The sequence below is a fragment of the Lonchura striata genome, chromosome 23, assembly GCF_046129695.1.
Source record: "Lonchura striata isolate bLonStr1 chromosome 23, bLonStr1.mat, whole genome shotgun sequence".
NCBI lineage: Eukaryota > Metazoa > Chordata > Aves > Passeriformes > Estrildidae > Lonchura > Lonchura striata.
Genome location: NC_134625.1, coordinates 1,530,496 through 1,551,327, shown reverse-complemented (window position 1 = coordinate 1,551,327; position 20,832 = coordinate 1,530,496). Strand labels below are relative to the sequence as shown.

General features: G+C 44.9%; 1 protein-coding gene across 10 annotated transcripts in view; it reads right to left on the bottom strand.

Moving 5' to 3' along the window:
• The window catches only part of ARHGAP32 (Rho GTPase activating protein 32), a 236,883-nt gene that overhangs the window by 115,478 nt on the left and 100,573 nt on the right, over positions 1-20,832 (bottom strand). For 7 of the 10 annotated variants that reach the window (XM_021531093.3, XM_077787965.1, XM_077787966.1 and 4 more), the window contains exons 3-5: positions 14,070-14,161; positions 12,972-13,013; positions 12,285-12,369 (exon numbers count right to left, since the gene is read on the bottom strand). In XM_021531093.3, coding sequence (XP_021386768.2) covers positions 12,285-12,369; positions 12,972-13,013; positions 14,070-14,161 — 219 coding nt within the window. Of the gene's footprint in view, positions 1-6,783; positions 6,858-12,284; positions 12,370-12,971; positions 13,014-14,069; positions 14,162-17,700; positions 17,976-20,832 lie in introns of those variants that run through there. The other 3 variants (XM_021531095.3, XM_077787964.1, XM_021531096.2) reach the window with 3 other exon arrangements.

Sequence of the window (20,832 nt, the reverse complement as noted above, 5' to 3'; positions counted from 1 at the left end):
AAATTATCTTGGGAACCCTTAATAAATAGGATAAGTTTTAGTTTTTTAAAGTAGTTCATAAACAGTGTCTTGTTTTTTTGATCCATCTGTCAAAATCTTAATTGGTTGTATCCAGAGGATGGACTTGAAGAGTTACAAGGTTAACTGCATAAAGGGTCACAGACAGATCTTCAACTCTGTTTTCACTTTTAATTTAGAAAATTCTGCTAAAATGCCAGAGGCAGGAGATACAATAGCAGAGACATGAAAAGAATATTTTAACCTTTAAATTTGCCAGATGACAGTTCAGAGAAGGTGGGTTGTGAGTAACTCAGGTTACACTGGTTCATGTCCTGGGAACTACCCAAAAGCTTCTCAGTGGAATTGGGCTTCTGGCTTTTTAAACATTTCATTCACTCTCCAAAGGGGGGTAGTGTAACCCTGCCCCTCAAGGGAAAAGGCTCTGTGGGATTCAATTCTTGCAGTGTTTAAACACACAAGCACGAGGACAAGAGTAATGGCACAACCCAAGCTGGAACAGCCCCGTGGAGTCACCTGGGCTGGCACTGCTGTCACACTGAGTGTGACTCATTAACCCAACCATGCTCATTAACCCAAGTTAAATGGCTAAGCCCTTAAATCACCTGGCAAGGGAATTAGTGGTCTCAACAACTCCCAGTGGTCTGGGAGCTCACAGAGGACAGCTCTGCTCCACACACCAGGTCAGACACAGAAGTTGGACCTGATGATCTCTAGGGGTCCCTTTCAACTCAGAATTTTCTCTGGTTCTATGGAAAAACAGAACCTTTCCAGAACAAGTTCCCAAGCTGCTCCATACTGTGGACAAATAAGACATTTAAAATCTTTATTTTGCTTTCTAATATTGGTATTTCAGTTAAGATTTGTACTAATAGCATAGTAATTTCCAAGAGAAAATAATGAAATAATGACTTGCCAACAGTTCTGCTTAAAATAAACGTTCTCCATGTCAAACACTGATACAATAGTTTGTCTAAATGGGCACGCGAAGGATGTAAAATGCTCCAGCCTCTCTCACAGCTCAAACCACTTTCAGCCACAGGGCCAAGCACATTTAAATGTGAACAAACTGCTGTGGAACACTGGAGCACACACACAGAGCCTACAAACCCCACAGCACAAGGTCTGTGTGGAAGGTGCTGCCATCCGGATTCATTATTAATTCTGCACGCAGTTCAACTCAGTGTTACTGCTGCAGACACAGTTTACTTTACAGGGGCTGTTTTATCCTTACTCTGATCATCACAACTTACAAGATACAGACACTCATAATCCTAACAGAAAACACATCATCCACACCTTAATTGCTTTTATAACAGGAAAAGAAACCATTCATCCATACGGTGCACCAAAAAGAATTCTAAGAGCACACAGGTATTTTGTTGTTAAAAGACCCAAGTCTTCCCTCTCCCCTGGATTATCTTAAAATCATAAATGGTAAATTTGGAACATTATTTTCCAGACTCTCTGAGTGAATTGATTAATGGCCAAAGTTCTGCATCTTTGTGACACTGGATAGGCCTGAGCAGTTGAAGTCAGCTGGGAGAGGAAAGCAGGGCTCCAGACCAAACCCTCCCTGTGCCCGGGTCAGCATCGACCTGCAGAACCCTCTGCTGTCTTTGAACTCCATTAGTGGAACGGAGCTGGAAATTAGGGATACAGGAAGGCTTAAAAGAGTTCAAAGGGATGAGGGACCTGGGAAAATAAAGCCCAACACAGCTGTCTAGGGTGTATTCAAAGTGCCCATCAGAGCTCAGTGTTCCTGCTAAAACCCATCAATAATTCAAAGTGCACCAGCCTAAAAACTCACTCCTCCACAAAGAGCTTCCAAACCCAACTCAGCTTTTATTTAATCTGAAAGCAAATGGCAAAGCACAACACTAAATCAAACCTTGAGCCAGGGGACTCTGAATCACTCTGATGCTTCTCAAGTCTCACACCTTTTATTAAGCCTCAAAAACCCTGAGCTCCCCTCACCTCAGCAAGGCAGCACCCCTGTCCTGATATGACATTCCCCTCCTTTCATATAAATTCCTTCTCACCAAAGGCTCCAGTTCCCAGTGGGTTCCCTGCCCATACCAGCACTGCTATACCTACAATTATTGCAGGACTTAGCAAATTAATAATTATTAAAAAATTTAGCAACATTGCAAAGTGAATTCCTGGGCTCAAGCTGCAAAAATAACAGAGGATGTTTTGATTTTTTAACTACTTCAAGCTGATAAATGGGAACCTGGTCCAAAATCAGTTCTTTTAATGGCTGAAAGTTTTGACATGTCATATTTGCAATAAGTTAGATTCAGACTTAAAACACCACACAGAGGAATTACACAGCTCCACTGCAAGGTAAATCAGAAAAATTTCGATTGAGATCAAAACATAAACTGGCAGGACCAGGCAATGCCACTTCCCCAAGAAGTGCATTTTTCTATTCAGTTTGTTTTTACAACCATATTTATAAGTTTTATCAGTTTTCCAATAGAACAGAATGGATTTTAAGGCCTGTTCAAGGATTCTGAACATATATAACGTGTATGGCACTATGTATTTTTATTTCCAACTCATATAATATTGGATTTGTGGGTGCCTATTAAGGAACTATCTTCCCCTTAAATTATTACTTACATAATTTTGAGTGTGATGTTGCCAAAAGCTTTCTGCAGTCAGAGTTGTCAATTCTGACTGCAACTCCCAAACCATGCCCTGAGCCTCCAAAAATCATCTGATGGAGCTTGAAACATCTCTCTACAGATCTAAACAAGCTTCTCATAAAAGCTCCTTCTGGGAAATTAACTGTTTGAAAGGAAGAAATTCAGGATGGTGGTAGGGAATGTCCCAGAGTAAATTTTTATTAATATTTCTTTTACTCATCTGGTCAGGTGGAAGCAAGAATCAGTGAGTAGAATCAAAGTTTGTTCACTTAGTTTTAAGGGATAAAAGAAGTTAAACTTCAGGGGAGGGGTCTGGAAGAGGCAGTGAGAAAATCTCACGCTTCTCCATGTAAGTATTTGCTTTTCAAAGCCCACAGCCACACATCCACGTGAAATGGAAGCATTCCCTTTCCCTTTGATGCTTCTTTGTCAGGAAAACAGCAGCCTGAGTGTGCAGGTTCTGCTGAGAAAATGGCTAGAATGACAAGCCAGTAATTGATAGCTCTGGAATTCTGAGTCAAGACCAAAGAGCTCTCTGCTCTGGATGCTCTGGGAGAGCCGAGGGTCAGTGCCTTGCCTGCAGGACAGGGAAGCAGGAGCCTCCACTTTCTGCTCACACCCCACAGCAAGGGATACAATCCCAAACCCATCAAAGCCCACAGATTTCTCCAAATGCCTCCCAGATTTCTCCAACTGCCTATCCAGCAGTCCGTGTTGGGGGACTGCGTGCCTGTTCCTCCTCTGAAAAAGAGAAATCCGCCTGAATCCAGCCCCTCGGGAATGTTTATGTTCACAGGAGGTCTTCTGCCCAAATCTCTGTTTTTCAAGTTAAACAAAAGTGTGGTCTCAGTTCAGCAGATCTAAAAACAGCCTCTGTGCCTCCTGTGCAGCTGCACATCCAGAGCCCTGGCACAGGACAGCAAACACTTCCACATGGAGCATCCAAACACCAGGAGTTCAAGTTCTTCCCCCTCCCCACAGACAGCTGGGCACGGGCCAGGACAGTGACAGGAGAGTCCTGAGCACTCCAACAGCTCCTCCCTAATTTTTACACTGAGAGAACAACCCTGAGATGCCACACTGTAACACAGCAGCCCTGAGTGAAGTAGTGCTGATGTTCCAAGACTGAAAATTACCTGGAAACCAAACCGGATCATGGAAGCACCAAGAGGAAATGGTCACAAGGTTCAGGACACAGAGCACACCTGAAGGCAGACGTGGAGCACGTGTGGTGTGCTCAAACCTTAAGCACAAGGATGTCAAAGCCAAGAGAGTCAACATACGTTGCAGAATCCGGTTAAATTCCAGAGACAGAATTACAAAATCCCAGAATGGTCTGGCTTGAAAGGGACATCCAACCCAAAAGCTCAGCCATGGCAGGGACACCTCCCACTGTCCCAGGCTGCTCCAGCCCTGTCCAGCCTGGCCTTGGGCACTGCCAGGGATCCAGGGGCAGCCACAGCTGCTCTGGGCACCTGTGCCAGGACCTGCCCACCCTCCCAGGGAGGAATTTCTCCCCACATCCCCATCCATCCCTCCCTGTGTCAGGTGTCCCAGCCTGCTCCTGCAGCAGGGTACCAATAAACACATTCCTAGAGCAGGGCAGGGCAGGGCACCCACCCCAGGGCGGGCTGAGCTAATGAATGAACATTTAACACCCCCTCCCTGCCTTGCTGCCCCCGAGCTGCCACTTCTGTCATCAGCCCTCCAAACTCTGGCACCTGAACAGGGCCTGAACAAACTGCCCTTTCTGTAGGCAGCTGCAGGTTAAACACAGCACAGCAATGTTCCCACAGAAGTTTGGTCTCACAGCTCATACATCCCCTGGCTCCACGAACCTCCACGAGAGGGGAAACACAGAGCCCCGCTCCTGTAAATCTCAGGGATCAGATCTACAAGGCAGTTATTAAATCACTCCAGCCTGGCATGCTGGCAGATCCCTGAGTCCAGCATTACACTGCATTTTAACACCATTCCTGGTAACAGGACGGCTGGCTACAGACAGGAACACACGGGATTTCATCTCCCTTCAAGCACTACTAAAACAGGCATTACTTTTCTGAAGCCCACAGAATCTTTTCAAGTTTATAACTTATTTTAATTATGTATATAATACAGCCTTCTGATTTTTTTTCAGGTCATTAAAGTGCAGGAAAGAAAAATTTTCCAACACAACTGTGTTCCACTTACTAATTAAACTAATTTTAACACTTTTCTGCAACATGTTGGTAAAGATGATTTATGGGGCTGGCAAACAGCAGGAGGTCAATGTCAAAATAACAGCTGGGCTTATTACAGCCATTTGAAGATTTACTCATGCCATCAAATAGCCACAATGAACAAAAAACCCTACAGCTTGCTGTATTTCCAGTGGTAAATGCTGGAGAAGGGAAAATAAACTGGATTCCTGCAGGTCTCTGTTTCTGTCCCAAATGGGTCTGCTCTCCTGTGGAGATATGGATTATTCCCTATAAACTCATAAAAACATCCAAATAAAAAAGAAGGTAAAAAAGCCCCAAAAATACCTGTTGTACTGAACCAACAGGTAAAAATCTCATTTGCTTGTAATACTTCTTTGCGGGCTGTAGCCCACACTTCCATGGGTACAGCTTCATGAGCATCTTTTTGAAATAAGGAACATAGATGGAATCAGACACAGCTCATCAAGACAAATAAATCCAGGGAAATATGGAGTCCCTGTGAGAAGCCATTCCATGAGCTGAGAGACCATTCCAATGCCATCCCAACTGCCTTTTCCTTTGTAAAAAAAAAATGTAGTGTTGACTTCAGAACAGTCAAAGAGAGCAAAGGGTGTAAAACACCTTCAGAAAGATTTAGCAGTAAGTCCACACAGGAACACCAGCCTCGATCTCCTTCCTGCCCTGCAGATCAGAGTCACAGCTCCACGATTGAAAGTATCCTTCCATGACAGAACCCACACTGGACTTCTTCCCATTTCACCAGGGGAAAAAAACAGAGAACCTGGAATTTCCACAGGTGTGATCTTGTTCCAGGGAAGAATTTTTCTGAGGAGCCTGTGGCAAGCTGGAAGCAAGACCAGGAAACAGCAGAATCAAAAAACTGAGATGAACTTACTTGAATATTTTCATAACTCCTTTGACAGCAGAAACCTTGGCCCAGAGACTCCAAATTTTTGAAATCTGTTGATCTTGGCAGCAGGCTGTGCCAATTTTGAGGGAGTTGTGGCTGGAATTATTAAGTTAATAGAGGCAGGTTCCACCTACACTCTGAACAGTTGTTTTTATATACCCACATGCTTAAAACAGCCCTTGCAACATCCCCAGCACCACTTTGGAAGGCAATAGTAAAGAAATCACATGGAGAAGACAGGGAATGGGAAGTCCTCGGTTTAAAGAAGGAGAACATACCAGAATCCAGCCAGGTAATTCTGGGAGGAGATTAACAGCATCCAAAAATGAAGGACTGAAAAGGAGCTACTCTTCACACCTAATCTGGGTCTATATCTCACTCAAATATTCGTAAAGACAAAGCGTAACAAAGCAAAATTGTCTTTCAAAGCCCCAGCACACACCAAAATTCAGGCCAATTTTTATGCTTCTTACTGAGAACTTGCATCTTTTAGAGGGACGATGGGAACTGCTGTTTTATGTTTTGCCGTTAAAAATCAATACTTTTTCCTTCTTAAACGCTTCACAAAATAAGTGGGATAAATGACATTGCAGCCTGGAGCTACTCATGCTACTCCTGACTGCCATGCACTGAAAGCATAGTACCCACAGAGGAGCTGGGGACAAACAAACCCTCCTGCACTGCAGGCACTGAGCAGGCTTGGCATCAAACTCCTGATGGAGAGACCCAAGCTAGGCTGTCCCACCTCCAGCAGACACAGAGCATCCCCATCCCTGTTGTTCCCAGCTCACCCACAAGGCTCCTTTTAGCAGTGGCACCTGAAACCATCCCAGCTAACCCCAGCCAAGGGCATCTAGCGAGGCTTTACCAGTTTCACTTCCTCTGCAGTCCATCTTAGGAAAAAACTTAGGGAAACTCCTTTACAAGCACATTGCCCTCACATTCCTCCTTCCCTGGAATATTATTATATAGAAGAAAAAAAGGCAAACCAAAAGCAGATGACCTCGAAAAGGATCTTCTCAGCAGGCTTTGCTGACAACAGGCACAGGACTGAGCTGCTCTTTGCAATGTTTCTAACTCCTAAGGCACGACAGGAAGATCCAATTCCAGGGGCAAAGCCCAGCTGCTGCTGGAGGCAGCCCATCAGCCGGGCTGCAGCGGTGCAGAGGCATTCCCACAGGACACAATTCCTGACAGGAATTCCTGGCAGCTGATGCCTGTGCAGGCGGAAGTGATTCTGCCTCAAATACTTCCTTTACCACTGATAACACAATTCCTGCCATGGCCCTGCCAAAGCTGCACTGATAAGGAGAGGATCTGTAACCCAGTCATGCTCCCACAGGGATTTATTTTTAGATGTCAGATATAGCAAGGCAAACACAGAGACTGTGCTGTTTGAAGGGATAATTCTGTGTCAAATGGAAGATGCTGAAGTGATAAAATGTGCATTACAGCACTTGCCTTGAGCAAATGGCTTTTGAGGGAGCAAAGAATATTATCTGAGAAGTGTGGAGCTGATCAGCTCTCCATATTCCATTACCAAAACCCACTCAGCTGAGGATAATGTCTTAATTCTTTCAAGTGAAGAACAGAGTATTTATTCCTGGCAGGAAGTAGATATTTAAGGAATTCCTAATCACTCTTTCTCCTGTTTGTATTAATAGCATTTAGCACTAAGTAAAGTAAAACCATATTTAATAGAACCACAGAATATCCTGGGTTGGGAGGGAGCACAGGGACCATCCAGTCCAACCCCGGCCCTGCATAGACAACCCCAACAATCCCACCCTTGGCATCCCTGGGAGCATTGTCCAAATGCTCCTGGAGACTTGGTAGATTTTCTTTAGAATATACCTACTGAATTACATTAATATCTCCTTAAAAGAAGTTTAATTCTGTCTCAGTCAAGAGTCAGTTCTTAATGCAAGCAAAAGGATATAGGACTCCATTTTTTTATCTCACATTTTTAAACTTGGGGAATTTGAAGTTGCCTCAATATGTCCCACAGAGCTTTGATGAGTTCTTCTCAGTTATTTATTCATAAATCTGATAGAAACCAAACAGATATAAAACAAAGCTTGTACTTGCTAGATGCAAAGTGCTGATGTTGAACAGTTGGCATTTTTATCATTTCAGAGTGTAATAACAGACTCTTCTGCACAAATGCAATTTAACCACTTGACCTTCTATTTGTACAAAGATTTTTATGTAGACTTACCACCAATGTGCTCAGTGAGTGATAACCAGGTCAAAAAAGTTAAAGGGGAAATACCTTGTATTTTATGTAAATCGAGAATAAACTAAATTAGGAAAAAGGTAAATCGAGAAGAAACATTGCATCTCCGTGGGAGATGGACCATGAAGAAGTTGAACCACAGTTCTGAATATTTATCCCATGTCAGACTAAAACACGTCTATGAGGCAGAACCTGGCTTTTCATTAGAAATTAAAAAGTAAAGATGTAGCCCTTAAAATAAATACATAATGAACATAAGGTATTTCAGCAAAATGCCAGTCAATTTTGGGCACTGATGCAATCTGTGAGGCTTAACCTGTCGGTACAGCTTTGACACTACTGCCTTTGTCTGGCAACCAGCAATTTCCTGGGATGCCACATGTGCCTGGCTGGCCAGCCACAGGTATTGGTAAGGTATTGCTGTTGGAAGCAGCGTGGAAGAACATTTCTGAAGAGAAAAAGCCCCTCAAAATGCACCCAGCCTCACTAGCACAGTGCAAGGATTAGAAGAGAACAAATCCCTTTTCATACCTCTCAGCAATTTAATTTAAAACTATCTCATCAGGTGAAATGTCAGGCTATTAATACCTCCTGCACCATAAGACCATATTATAAGTGTCATAAACGTTACAAAACAACCTGAAATTTGGCCAGGCTGTTAATAGACAGCATTACACAATTCCTGACATGGATAGATAATGCTGTATTTCTACTATGCAAATTTCTAACAGTGAATAGATTTTGAAAGCAGTTTACACCCACCACCCCTCAGATGCAACTCAGTAATTCTCTATTAGGTGCCAAGCTGTCACTTCCCATCACTCCAGCCCACTGCTATTCTCTGCCCTACCTTGGGAGCACAAAGGAGCCTCCAACTTAATTAAAATGCATGAGCCCTGTGTGAATCTATTTTTGCATCTCCCAACTGATACTGCTGTTGTATTAACAGCTTTCATTTTACCATTAATACTGCTATTCTAAGGAAGTGCTGCAATACTTTATCTTTTCGCATTTCAGCAGCAAAGCTCTTGTTCTCAAAGAGATTTTTCACCATATAAAAAAGTCTTGACACGGTGGGGATTTATCAGAAACCTTGCTTAGGAAAAGGAAGCAATTACAGGCACAGAAGGCCTGAGTCACCTTACTGAGGCACAAATTTTGCTTTAGGTACACAAATAGCTAAACATATAGGGTTTTTCAGAGGCAGATGTGGTGGAAACAGAGAAGTGAGCCCTCAATACACACAGCATCTCAATTTTATGACAGTTCTTCTCATGCTGCCACCAGCCCCTGTTTTCTTCCTGGTTTCACAGCACAGACACAGAAAACAGCTCAGGACTGAGATAACCAATAACAGCTCAATAACCAACACCATTTTTATTTCCTGTGCTAGATCCTTCCACAATCTCTGTTTTTCAGGTAGACCTCCTCTGGTTACAGCCTCTGGTCTGGTTGTGCCAGGGGACCACTGAGCAAGAGCAGGGGAAGCTGCAGGAGCAGCAGTGACATGACAAAAAGCAATGCTAAACCACGCCTGCTTGTGGGAGCTTCCCAGCAGAACGTGCTTCAGGAAAACCTGGAAATGATGCATCACCTGATTTTACTTCTGCCTCTTGCAAAGATAAAGACGAAACCCACAGGTCTGCCCTGCCATCCTGAAAACATCACAGGAAATGCTTCAGCCCACAAAGAATTAATTATTGGTCATCAAAACAATGTGCCATGCACAGCTTGTGCTCCCTCTCCAGTTGCACGTTTTGCTGAACACCCCTGGATGATGGGAGGGAGAACTCGGAGGACCAGAGGACTCAAAAACCATACCTGTGCAGATACAGACCTGCTCCAACACAAGACTTCTCTCCAGAAATACTGAAAAATTAGTTGTGCCAAATTAGCAAATTACTAGGAGACAGAAAGTAGGGACATGGATCAGCCACACTGTTCCTACATACAGAAAATGACAATAAACAGTTTACAGCAGAGTGAGTTCTGCTCCTGCTTGCCCATTTCCCAGGGGCCTCCATGGGAACTGAGCTCTTTGCATTCTACTTCGTGCCCAGTTGTCGTGGTTTGACACGGAAAAAGAATTTTTTCAGAAGGAAGAGGTCAATCCAGTCAGGGGTCAGGTTTGGATACTGACACTTGGGGTGACCAATTGAAGGTGGACACGCCCCTGAGAACACAGAGGGGTAAAAAGCAGAACTCCCAGGAGAACTCGCTCTCTTTGGTTCTGGTCATTGGAGAGTGCAAACCTCCCCTGCCCAGCCATGAGCTGGGTGGGGAAGGGGAAGCCATGTGGCCTGCAGAGGTAGGCCAGGGGGTGAAGGGTCTGGAACCGAGCTGGGCCAGTTCCTGCAGATGGAAGGGTGGAGAACGTCTGAGATGTCTTTGTTCCACCCCAATCTAGAGGAAAAGACATAGAGAGCCTGCAGACACCCAGGAGTTTGCCAGCAGAGGAGAAGGAGGAGGAGGGGGAAGATGCCCAGCGTGGGAGACAGAGTCCTGGGCCGAGATTTCAGCCATCTGGGGAGTCCGGGAATTTTAACCCTTTCCTGTGAAATGAAAGCTTTGTGAAATATTACTCCTCCTCAATTTGAAGGAAAGAGAGACAGCCAGGGACCTCAGTTGTTAGGGAAAGAAGGTTGGGGGGAGATGATGGAGTGGCTTTTGGCTGGACTCTTCTTGTTAGACATAGAGTGAACCAATCCTTCCTCCAAGAGAGACTGCATTTTAGGGGGATGCAATGGTGAGCCAAGAAACTCCTTCAGCAACTACCAGTTCAGGAATGAACAGAGGTCAGTGGAGGAGGGTGTGAGGATGCCCTCCATCTTCAGAGAAGAGAAGGCGATCTCTGTTTTTGGACTCCAGGCCCCAGGGAAATGGGGGGGACTGTAGTCCCAAAATGAGACACTGGACTGTTGTTCCTGTTGGTCCTTGGCAAAGCATCCTTAAAGGAGCCCTATAAGCAGTCTCTGTCCATGCACGGTGGTGAGAGCACTGTGACATGGAGAAGAGAGTGTCACGCTAGCCAGTGTGTCTGGGCGGTGCCACGTGTGACATGGAAACACAAGAGCTGTGTTTCCTGGGGGTCTATGGTGCAAGGGAGACTCCTCTCTCCCCTGATGGACTCAGTGTTGATTATGTGGAAGGGTGAAGACTTGATTAAGGGTCCAAATGTGTCTCGCTGTGGCTTGTTGGAGTTGGGTGGTGGGAGGAGGAATGTTTTGAAAGGTTTTCATTTTGAATTTTGTGTGTGTTTTTTTCTCTTCCTTTTTTTCTTTTATAGTAGCAGTAGTGTAATAAAGCTTTTCCTTTGTTATTAAGTTTGGCCTGCTTTGCTTTGTTCTTGATCACATTTCGCAGCATTCAAGTGACAGGTTGCATTTGCATGGGGGGCTGTGTCTGCAGAGCCCACACCCCAGAACCAACGCTCCCAGAGCCACCAAGTGAGCAACAGCAGATCCCAGCCCTGAACAGGACCCAAGCTCCTTCCCAGCCAGAATTTTACAGAGACAGGGAAAAAAACACAGCCGCATAATTCTGCTTACAAAAGTGTCAAGCACGGCAGCATGGAAGGCTGTAAATAATTCACTCGGTACTACAGGAAATGTTTCACAAATGAAAAGGTTGTAACCTCTTTTTGGCTACAAGGCTGGCAGATGCTGGAGGCATTCTTGCTCCTATAAGAGCAGAACAAAATGTGTCATGTTTGTGAGAAACTCCTGGGTCTCAGCCCTCCCTGGAAAATGCTATGCCGGTATTCCTGAGGGAGGGATCACAGAGGAGCAAAGCCTGCACACTTCCAGAAACGCAGCTCGGGCTGACAAGCAGTTTCTGGTATTTTGATGACACAGCTGCTGCAATGCACAATGCAGAGCTAAGGGAAAGGGTAAATTTGATTTATTTATATTTACATAAATACATTCACACAATTTTTTAATCACAAACACACTCAAACCAAAAATACACACACAGTGATTACAGATGACTCAAGACTGAATGTTTGATACAGTTTTAAAACAGTGACATCAGCTAAATCCAGTGAAAATAAAACCATCTCCAAGCTCAAAGGAGAGCTCCACATGACTGAGTGCAGATTCTGCCCCAGCACATAGAAGAAATAAAGTCTCTACAACTTTAACTTCTTACCACTAAACATTTAGCAACTAACTAAATAAGCCTCAGTGGAGGTCCCTCTACGTGTCCCCACCGGGTCAGCTCGCAGGAAGCACAAAGTGTTTTATGTGTAAGAGAAATCCAAGACTCACCTGTATGTTGCCAAAGTCCACGTTTTCATAGTGGAAATGTGCACACTCAGCCATCTTCGGGAAGTGCCCCTTTGTAAAGGATAACCTGGAGCACACCAAGAGCACACCATGAGACCACTCAACACAGATAAACAACAGGTACTGATACAATACAACAACTTTCTCATCCTAAAGCCAAGGGAACATAGGGATTTGTTGATGTGATGCATCAAAACGGTGGGAAAGGGAACCAAGTGAGAAAGGAAAGCTGAAATGCTAAGTGGCTTTTCCACTGCATCCCTACAGAGCTGTGTGACATTCCAGCAGCACCACATCCCAGTGCATCCCTACAGAGCAGGGTGACATTCCAGCAGCACCACATCCCAGTGCATCCTAGAGAGCTGAGTGACATTCCAGCAGCACCACATCCCAGTGCATCCCTACAGAGCAGGGTGACATTCCAGCAGCACCACATCCCAGTGCATCCTAGAGAGCTGAGTGACATTCCAGCAGCACCACATCCCAGTGCATCCCTACAGAGCTGGGTGACATTCCAGCAGCACCACATCCCAGTGCATCCTAGAGAGCTGAGTGACATTCCAGCAGCACCACATCCCTCAGGATGGACATGGAGCAGGGACAAGCAGCTGCACCTCACAAATGCACATCCACAGCCTTACACGAGACACGAGGAAAGCAGAACTTTACCTGTGAAAGGCATCACAGCCCATCAGTCCCGGGGGGATGTATCTGAGGGTGCAGAACAAACTCTATTTATCCTTTGCCTTTTGCAAATTCAAGTCAGGCATAATTATTCCCAAGTGTCTCCCGCCACACTGGTGGCTGCCGGAGAGCTCCTCTGGCTCTGCAACACGCTCTTGCTTCTGCTGAAGCTATTATAGACTCCTATAGATATTCCTGGTGGTAAGCCAATGAGATTGTCATTATCTAGCTCCCTCTTCCCACGGGAATACAAGTGGGAAGTGAGATGCAGCATCTGGCTGCTCAGCACTGGAACAAAGAGCCATTTCCCTCTCAGCAGAGCACTAGAGGGGTGAGCTGAAGGCACAGATCCATCAATCTCGGGGAGTTCTGCTCCTCAAGTCAGCATTTTTAGCAAAGTAATATTGATTATTTCTGATCCCCATTGCTGCACACATAATGACTTGGGTTACAGTCTCTGGGAGACAGGCAGAGACAGAAATGCAGCATGAGCCCACAGGGGAAAAAAAAACCAAACTGGGAGATCAGGGAAGAAAAAATATCCCTTAGAAGGGAAAACTGTGAAAAATCCATTAAATTAAGTTACAGAGGGCAGAATGCAAAAAGAAAAGAGAAAAAAAAATCAGATAAAAAATACATATAGGCCACCCACTTGTCCTGGTTTAGATTTCCAGAGCATAAGGAGACAGGGAAAATGATCTCATTTACACATTGCCTGGGCTTCTTTTGAGATTTTTGTTCTACTATAATAATTGTTCTGTTATAATATGCTGTACTGTGTTTTTTTTTTTAATTAATATATTTCAGGAAGAATCACTAAAGAAAATTAAAAACACTGCAACAGTGAGGTTGAAATCCTACCTAGCTTTGTTTCTATGGCCAGAAAGAGCAGAGTAAGCCAGCAAACCCTCTCATGCCCAGTTTTAGGCTCCATTAGCTCAAACATGGATTTTGGTTGCTCTGCTGAAGATACACCATCACACATTGTTGCTGAATGCCCTGCACTGCAGCACGAGCAAAAACTCAGCACAGCAAAACTGGAAGCCCAAGAAAGACAGGAAAATCACAGAAGTCTGCTCTTACTTTTTCACATTCTTCACTTTCATGCTGGCTGTGCTGCCGCAGGAGCGGAGCGGCAGCTCCCCCGGGATGTCCGGAATGTCGGCACCTCGGGCCTGCAGGGAGGAGACAGGAAAAGCAGGAGTTAAACATGGAGTTAAACATGGGAGTCAAACACGGCTGCAAGCAGCCCCTCTGTTCTGCAGGGGGCTACAAACCTCAGGTGTGCTTAAGTTGAATTCTGCCTTTTGACCAGGAAAGACTGGCCCTTGGGATGGGGACCAGGGAGGTGACAATCCCTTCCTGCCCCAAGCCTTGCTAACCCTTGGGTAACTGTGATATTCAGTATTTAATTCATTGCTACTTCTGCTTTCTAAAGCGGAGATTTTCAGAGGTGGGAGCGAAACAGGTATTCCTAAATTCCGTAGTTGGACTCCTCAGTAAGTACCTGATTTTCCAGACATCTGTGCGTTTAGACTCAGGCAGAGGCACTGCAAAAAGCTGGATTGCTCACACAGTGGAAAACAAGTTAATGACAGAGCTGCTTCTATGTGGGAGGTGAACTGCTAAAATAGATATTTGAAGATATTCGTTTAAGTGTTTGAGGATATTACAATTCCTTAATTACTAAAATTCATTTACTTCAGTGAGGCCAGAACTCCAAACACCCTCCTTTCTGTTCTGTCATACTTTCCCATCCCCTCCTTCCTCTAGTTGCCTTTGCCTAAGCCATGAGCTCTGCTGGGGTTGAATTCTCCAGCACAAGAAACACAAACGCTCAGCTCCATGGGTTTCTCCCACTGTGATCCAGAGGAATGAGGGGATTCAGTGAGGCTTTAATGGAGAAAGCAGTGATCAAACAGCAACACCAGCACAGATTTCACAGAGGAGGAGGAGAAAAATAACTGATGCTGTCCAGAGTAATGTGGACAGCATCAGATGAGTGAGCTTTTTCTGCTTTATACAATGCACTAAAAACATGAACCATGTCCCAAAGAGGGAATGCTGAACCAAGAGGAAGAAAGGCACTTCAGTGTTACTTCTCTTACAGGCCTGGAACCAAAAAGTATTCTATCAAATCCCTTTTCTAATGACAGGAGCAAACAGATGATTGCCCTGATGTTACGTTAGTCCCAATGGTTCTAAGCTGGTCCAGCAGAAGATCTCTGAGCAGAGCTGGATCTGATCCAGAGGTGTGACTGATAACAGAACACAGCTGCATTCTGAAGTATGAAATATGAAGAAATACAGAAATATGGTCTCCATCCCCGAAACTTTATAGTTGGACCACCTAGTGGTCCCAAGCTAGCAGCCCATGTATGGGATGAGCTACAGGACAATCTCTGTCACCCCTCCCTGGAGCTCCCACTTGACCCTGACACAGGTTACCTGAGCTTCCCCATGTCACCAAGAGCTGCAGTGAGCCAGTCAGTGCCATTCTTCTGCTTGTTTCCATCAACCAGACCAGTGCCAAAGAAAGAGAGGGATTCATACCACTGAACCCCAGACAGGTACAGGGGCGAGGCTACAACCACATTATCCATGTGAGGGCCCTGCTGTGGTCACCAGGGACACTCTGGTACTTGGGGTGCACTCCCCTGCTTTGGACAACAGGAGGAGAGTCCTGGAATGGTTCGGGGTGGAAGGAACCTTACAGATCATCCAGTCCCACCCCCTCCTCTGGGCAGGGACACCTTCCACTATCCCAGGCTGCTCCAAGCCCCATCCAGCCTGGCCTTGGACACCTCCAGGGATCCAAGGGCAGGCACAGATTCTCAGGCACCCTGTGCCAGGGCCTGCCCACCCTCACAGGGAAGAATTTCTTCCTAACATCCCATCTAACTATTCTCTGTCAGTTTGAATCCATACCCCTGTCCTGTTGCTCCAGGTCCTTTTTTTCTACAGTCTCTCTCCATCTTTGTTCTCAGCCCCTTCAGGCTCTGGAAGGCCACACTGAGGTCACCCTGAAGTTTCTCTTCTCCAGGCTGAACAATTCTCTCAGCTTCTCCTCACAGCAGAGCTGCTCCATCCCTCTGATCATCCTGGTGCCTCCTTTGGGCAAAGCCAAACAGGCTGCAGGAGCACCCACTCCCCTGGACACTGCCCTGCTCCCCAGGAGCCCCTGGACACAGGGCTCCAGGCTGAGCCTGGCTCTGAGGAGATGAACCCCAACAGCTGCAGCTGCAGCCATCCAGCTCCTGGTGCTTCCAGCACTGCCCTTGGAAAATCTACTCTGAGTGAGTTCCACCCTTTAGCACCACTGAATAAATCTGAATCCAGGTCTCTCTCTCTCCCAGCTGCAACTTCCACAGCCCTGACCACAGCCAGTGCTCTGACCCCACTGTCCCATGGCTCTGCACAACAGGCATAGCCACTCACCAGAGGAAAACAGGAACAATATTTATACACTTAAATAAATCTACTCTGGGCTGACTGACTTACTGAGCACACAATCACTTTTACAGGATGTAATAGGACACTTGAGAGTCTCATTGTCAATTTTAGCATTAAGAGGATCACCAATTTAATAAACCTTACAGGTCTTTTACATAAGAAAAAAGCTAATTACAAGAATAAATGTGCCATTCCAATAAGCTGCTTTTAGGCCAAGCTGGATGTGCTTGCTTAATTTCCTAAGGAACAGAATTTCTGTAGGAAGAAAAGTAATTTTTCTTCTCCATCAGCAGTAGGAGCTGGTGGGATATAAAAATGGATAAACAATCTGACAGAAAATGTGGGCTTCAAGCCAGTTTGCAGCAGTGGGCAGAGACCTCCCTAGATCTGACTCAAAGCAGCGTAGGCAAAACTTACACCTCCAGGAACCCAAAATGCCAGCACCTCTCTTGGAAAAGTTGTATTATCCTCTCCTTCCCAGTGCAGTAAAGTCCAAATTGAGCTGGATTTTTTGCGTCTCCCACTTTCTGCATACAGTTAACTGGACCACAATGAGATGCAATGCAGTAATTAACTCCAAGGGCTTTCCCAATTAGATCTGAGCTCCATGGACTGCTGCAGAACAACAATCTCTCCAAGGCTCACAGTTGAGGCAAAAGCACAGAAAGGTAAGGGCACAGAACTTGTGCAAGCTCAGATCCTTATTAAGAGGTACCAACATGAGAAAAAACCTTGGTGAAGACACAGATACCAAAAAAGAAACTTACTGCTAATTTTAGAAATTGCATTACTCCTAAATAACCATAACTCCTTTCCATTCAAACCAAAGATACACAGCTACATAAAGCAGAATGCATACACTATTTTGCATCTCTTTTGATGCACAACTTGGCATGCAGCATGCAGGTCACTCTCCCCTCAAAACACAAAAAAAACCCTCCAAATGAAATTTGTCATCTTTTGTGCTTTGTGTCACAGTAATTTAATTTTAAAAATCATTCCGAAACAGCTGGATTATTTACATCTGAAAATTAGCTATCTGGCATCATCATGGCTTCTCACTTCCCTATTTTCTATGCATCGCTGTGCTGTGGAAACCTGGTAATTGCAGAGCAAATCTGTTTATGCAAATTGTTTAGTCCCATTTTCACAGCTGAATGTCACTGCTACATCAATCTGCTCCGGTCCAAAACTTGGTAAACAAATTATAGCTCAAGGCAGAACTCAGAGAATTGATTATTCAGGAATCTCAGTCGCTTACCTGCAGGGAAGGCTTTGGAGCGACACCACTTCACCAGCTTGCCCTAAACCAAGAAATTCTCCTTCCAAAAGCTTGACTTGTATGAGTAGTAGTTGAGACAGTATTGCAGAAAGTCAGTATTTTGTCACAGATACCTGCAGGGATTGCCAGGCAGGGAGATCTCAGTAAACCCTTCCTCTAGGGAGGAGGAAGAACGCCTGCCTGCTGTCCAACCCTCCCATGGATCACAGCATCACAGTTGTTATGGGTGGGAAGGGCCTTCATGATCAAGACCATCACTCGCTGCCACCACTGTGCTCACCACTAAACTGTGTCCTAAGGCTCCACACCCACACGCTTTCTGAACACTTCCAGGGACAGAGACTCCAGCCCTGCCCTGGCAGCTGGGTCAGGGCTGGACAGCCCTTTCCAGGAAGAAATTTTCCCTGATATCCAATCTAAACCTCCCCTAGAACAACTTAAGGCAGTTCCCTCTCCTCCTGTCCCTGTTCCCTGGAGCAGAGCCCGACCCCCCCCCCGTCTGTCCCCTCCTGTCAGGAGCTGTGCAGAGCCACAAGGTCCCCCTGAGCCTCCTTTGCTCCAGCCTGAGCCCCTTTACAGCTGCTCCTGGGGTTCCAGCCCCTTCCCCAGGTCTGTTTCCCTTCCCTGGACATGTTCAAGTGCTGCTCCTAATCTCCCTGGGAATCTGAGAGTGGAATCCAAGAGCGGAATCTGAGAGCTCTCACAAATCAGGCTGTTTAGCTTTAAACATTTGAAATTTCTAGTATTTTTATTTATAGACATGATTTAGAAAACTTCAGCTTTGTGCTCTCTAGCACACAAAACCTTAGTCATAAATAATTGATATCTAACGATTCCACAGCATAATATGAAAGGATTTTGTCCTAAAAAGTCTCCTTGCATTTATCAGAAAACATGTCAACCTGTCTCCCTCATATGCAGAGACATAACACAATCTGAAATATGTGTAAAACTCAACAGAACAGTCCAGTGAACACAATGTGATGAAGTTTCCACCTTGGCATCCTCAACAGGGGAGAATATTGAACCAGTGCAGAACCCACAGCCCTCCTCCTGCTGCTTCTTACTTACTCTGAGATGCACAAGAAACCCTGGAATCCCACAAGTAATCCCATAGTTGGTTTTCCACAGGACTACAGAAAGACCCCTGAGGAGGCATCACAGCTACACCTCGGCAAGTGGCTGAGATTTCTGAAGGCCAGAATTTAATCCAAGGTTATCACAAGGCAAGAATAACTATTAGACAGACACTAACATATATTCATTTTCCACTGTCAGTCTCTCAACAAATCCAGTTTGGAGGGACCAGATTGCTCTGGATTCTGTCAGCACATAGCCTTGTTTCTAAAAACAGCAGAGCTGGTTCCAAATGCTGCTTGGTTTCCATGACAGTCTTTCCTTTACATCATCTTCATTTCCCCTCAATCTTCTTGGAAGGAAAAATTACAACGAGAGGAAAAAAAACCTAAACCCCCTTTAGAGCTCTCAAAAACTCTAAAGCTTTGCTTCAGTTTTACTTCTTTGTGGGAGAACAGCAGGGAACAGAAATGTTGTTTGAGGAGAAGTCATTACTCTGTAGGGAGCAGAAATTTCTTCACTTGGCACGAGGAAGAATGAAGAGGGCTGAAGTGGGTGCTCATGTACAAGGACTTCAATAGCTACTCCAAATTTTGGGTACCAGCTCACTACACAGAGCTGGCTTACCATCTACTCCATCAGAGAGTTTGCTCTGCAGCACTGAAAAGAAAGTGACCCACAAAACTCCTTGCTCCCTGTGAGGTGGAAGGCGATGGCTCCCTCAAAGTACAATGAAGGAAGAATTTTGGCCATCTCAGCTCTGACCATGCAGCCCTTAACATACTCCAGGGAAACAAAGTTCTCCCTGCTCCTCCTTCAGATGTTGTGACAACCACCTTGATTCTCCACAATAAATAAATCAAAGAAGGAAAGGGAAATGCTCCAGTAAACTGCAAGTCACCATGTTTGAGCTGCTCCAACTAATTCTGAAGGAAAGGTCCAAGTTCCACAGCATTTATCCCTAAAACGATTAAGATGCACTGAGCACAGCAAGGCTACAACCGGGTCACTGTTCTGAATGGCAGAAATACATGGGAATGGACAATATTCACCCCAAAATGTCAGCGGTACAGGGGCAATATAATGGAAATGCAAATATTTGCCGAATTCTTAATGTAAAATAATTATTTTATGAAATCATTTAGTGGAACAGAATTAATTTCTTCAGCATTTTCACACAGCATGGCTCTGTCACGTTAGCACATTGCAGCTACATTTTTCAGAGCTGCCTAAGATATTTGTACATACTTAAAATAAAAAAGCAACCCAGGTCTGACAATGCCATCTTAAACAAAAATATGTGCTTGTCAGACTACAGCAGCTTTACCAAAGAAGTTAAAAATAAATATCCCACTCCAATTCTGTATTTCTTAATTGATGTGGGAGGTTGTGGTCTCCCTGTCCCTGGAAGTGTCCAAGGCCAGGCTGGACAGGGCTTGGAGCAACCTGGGGTAGTGGAAGGTGTCCCTGCCCAGGGGAGGGGATGGAACTTGATGGGCTTTAAGTTCAATTCCAACACAAACCATCCTGTGATTCTGTGATTTTAAAGATTAATCCTGTGTTGTTCATGTTCTCATCAGCAGAGTGCAGCACAGGCACATTCAGTAACACCCAGAACAAGGATGTTTTCCAGAGTGAGAAACACTGGAACCGTTTAAATTTTATGGTTTTGGTGTTTTTTCAGTTGAAGTCATCACTTAGCTGCTTCTTTAGTGCAAATATCCTTTCTGGCTGGAGGGGGGCTTTAGGTACAGAGCTCAAGACCAGGATGGCCTAAGTAATTGGAAGTAGTACTGACCTTTTATCTAACTCTCAATTTGGGGATTGTGGAATGTGCAGAAACACTCATCCAGCCAGAAATACCTTTAAAATCTCATGGCAACTGAGATAATGGGATAGAGAAAAGGAATGAAAAAATGACAAGTGCTTACAGTAAGGAAACTTTGAACACTGGCAATGCACATTCTTAATCCCATATCTAAGAAGTCTGCATTCAATAAAGATACTTGAATGTGCATCATTTTGTGAGTTTAG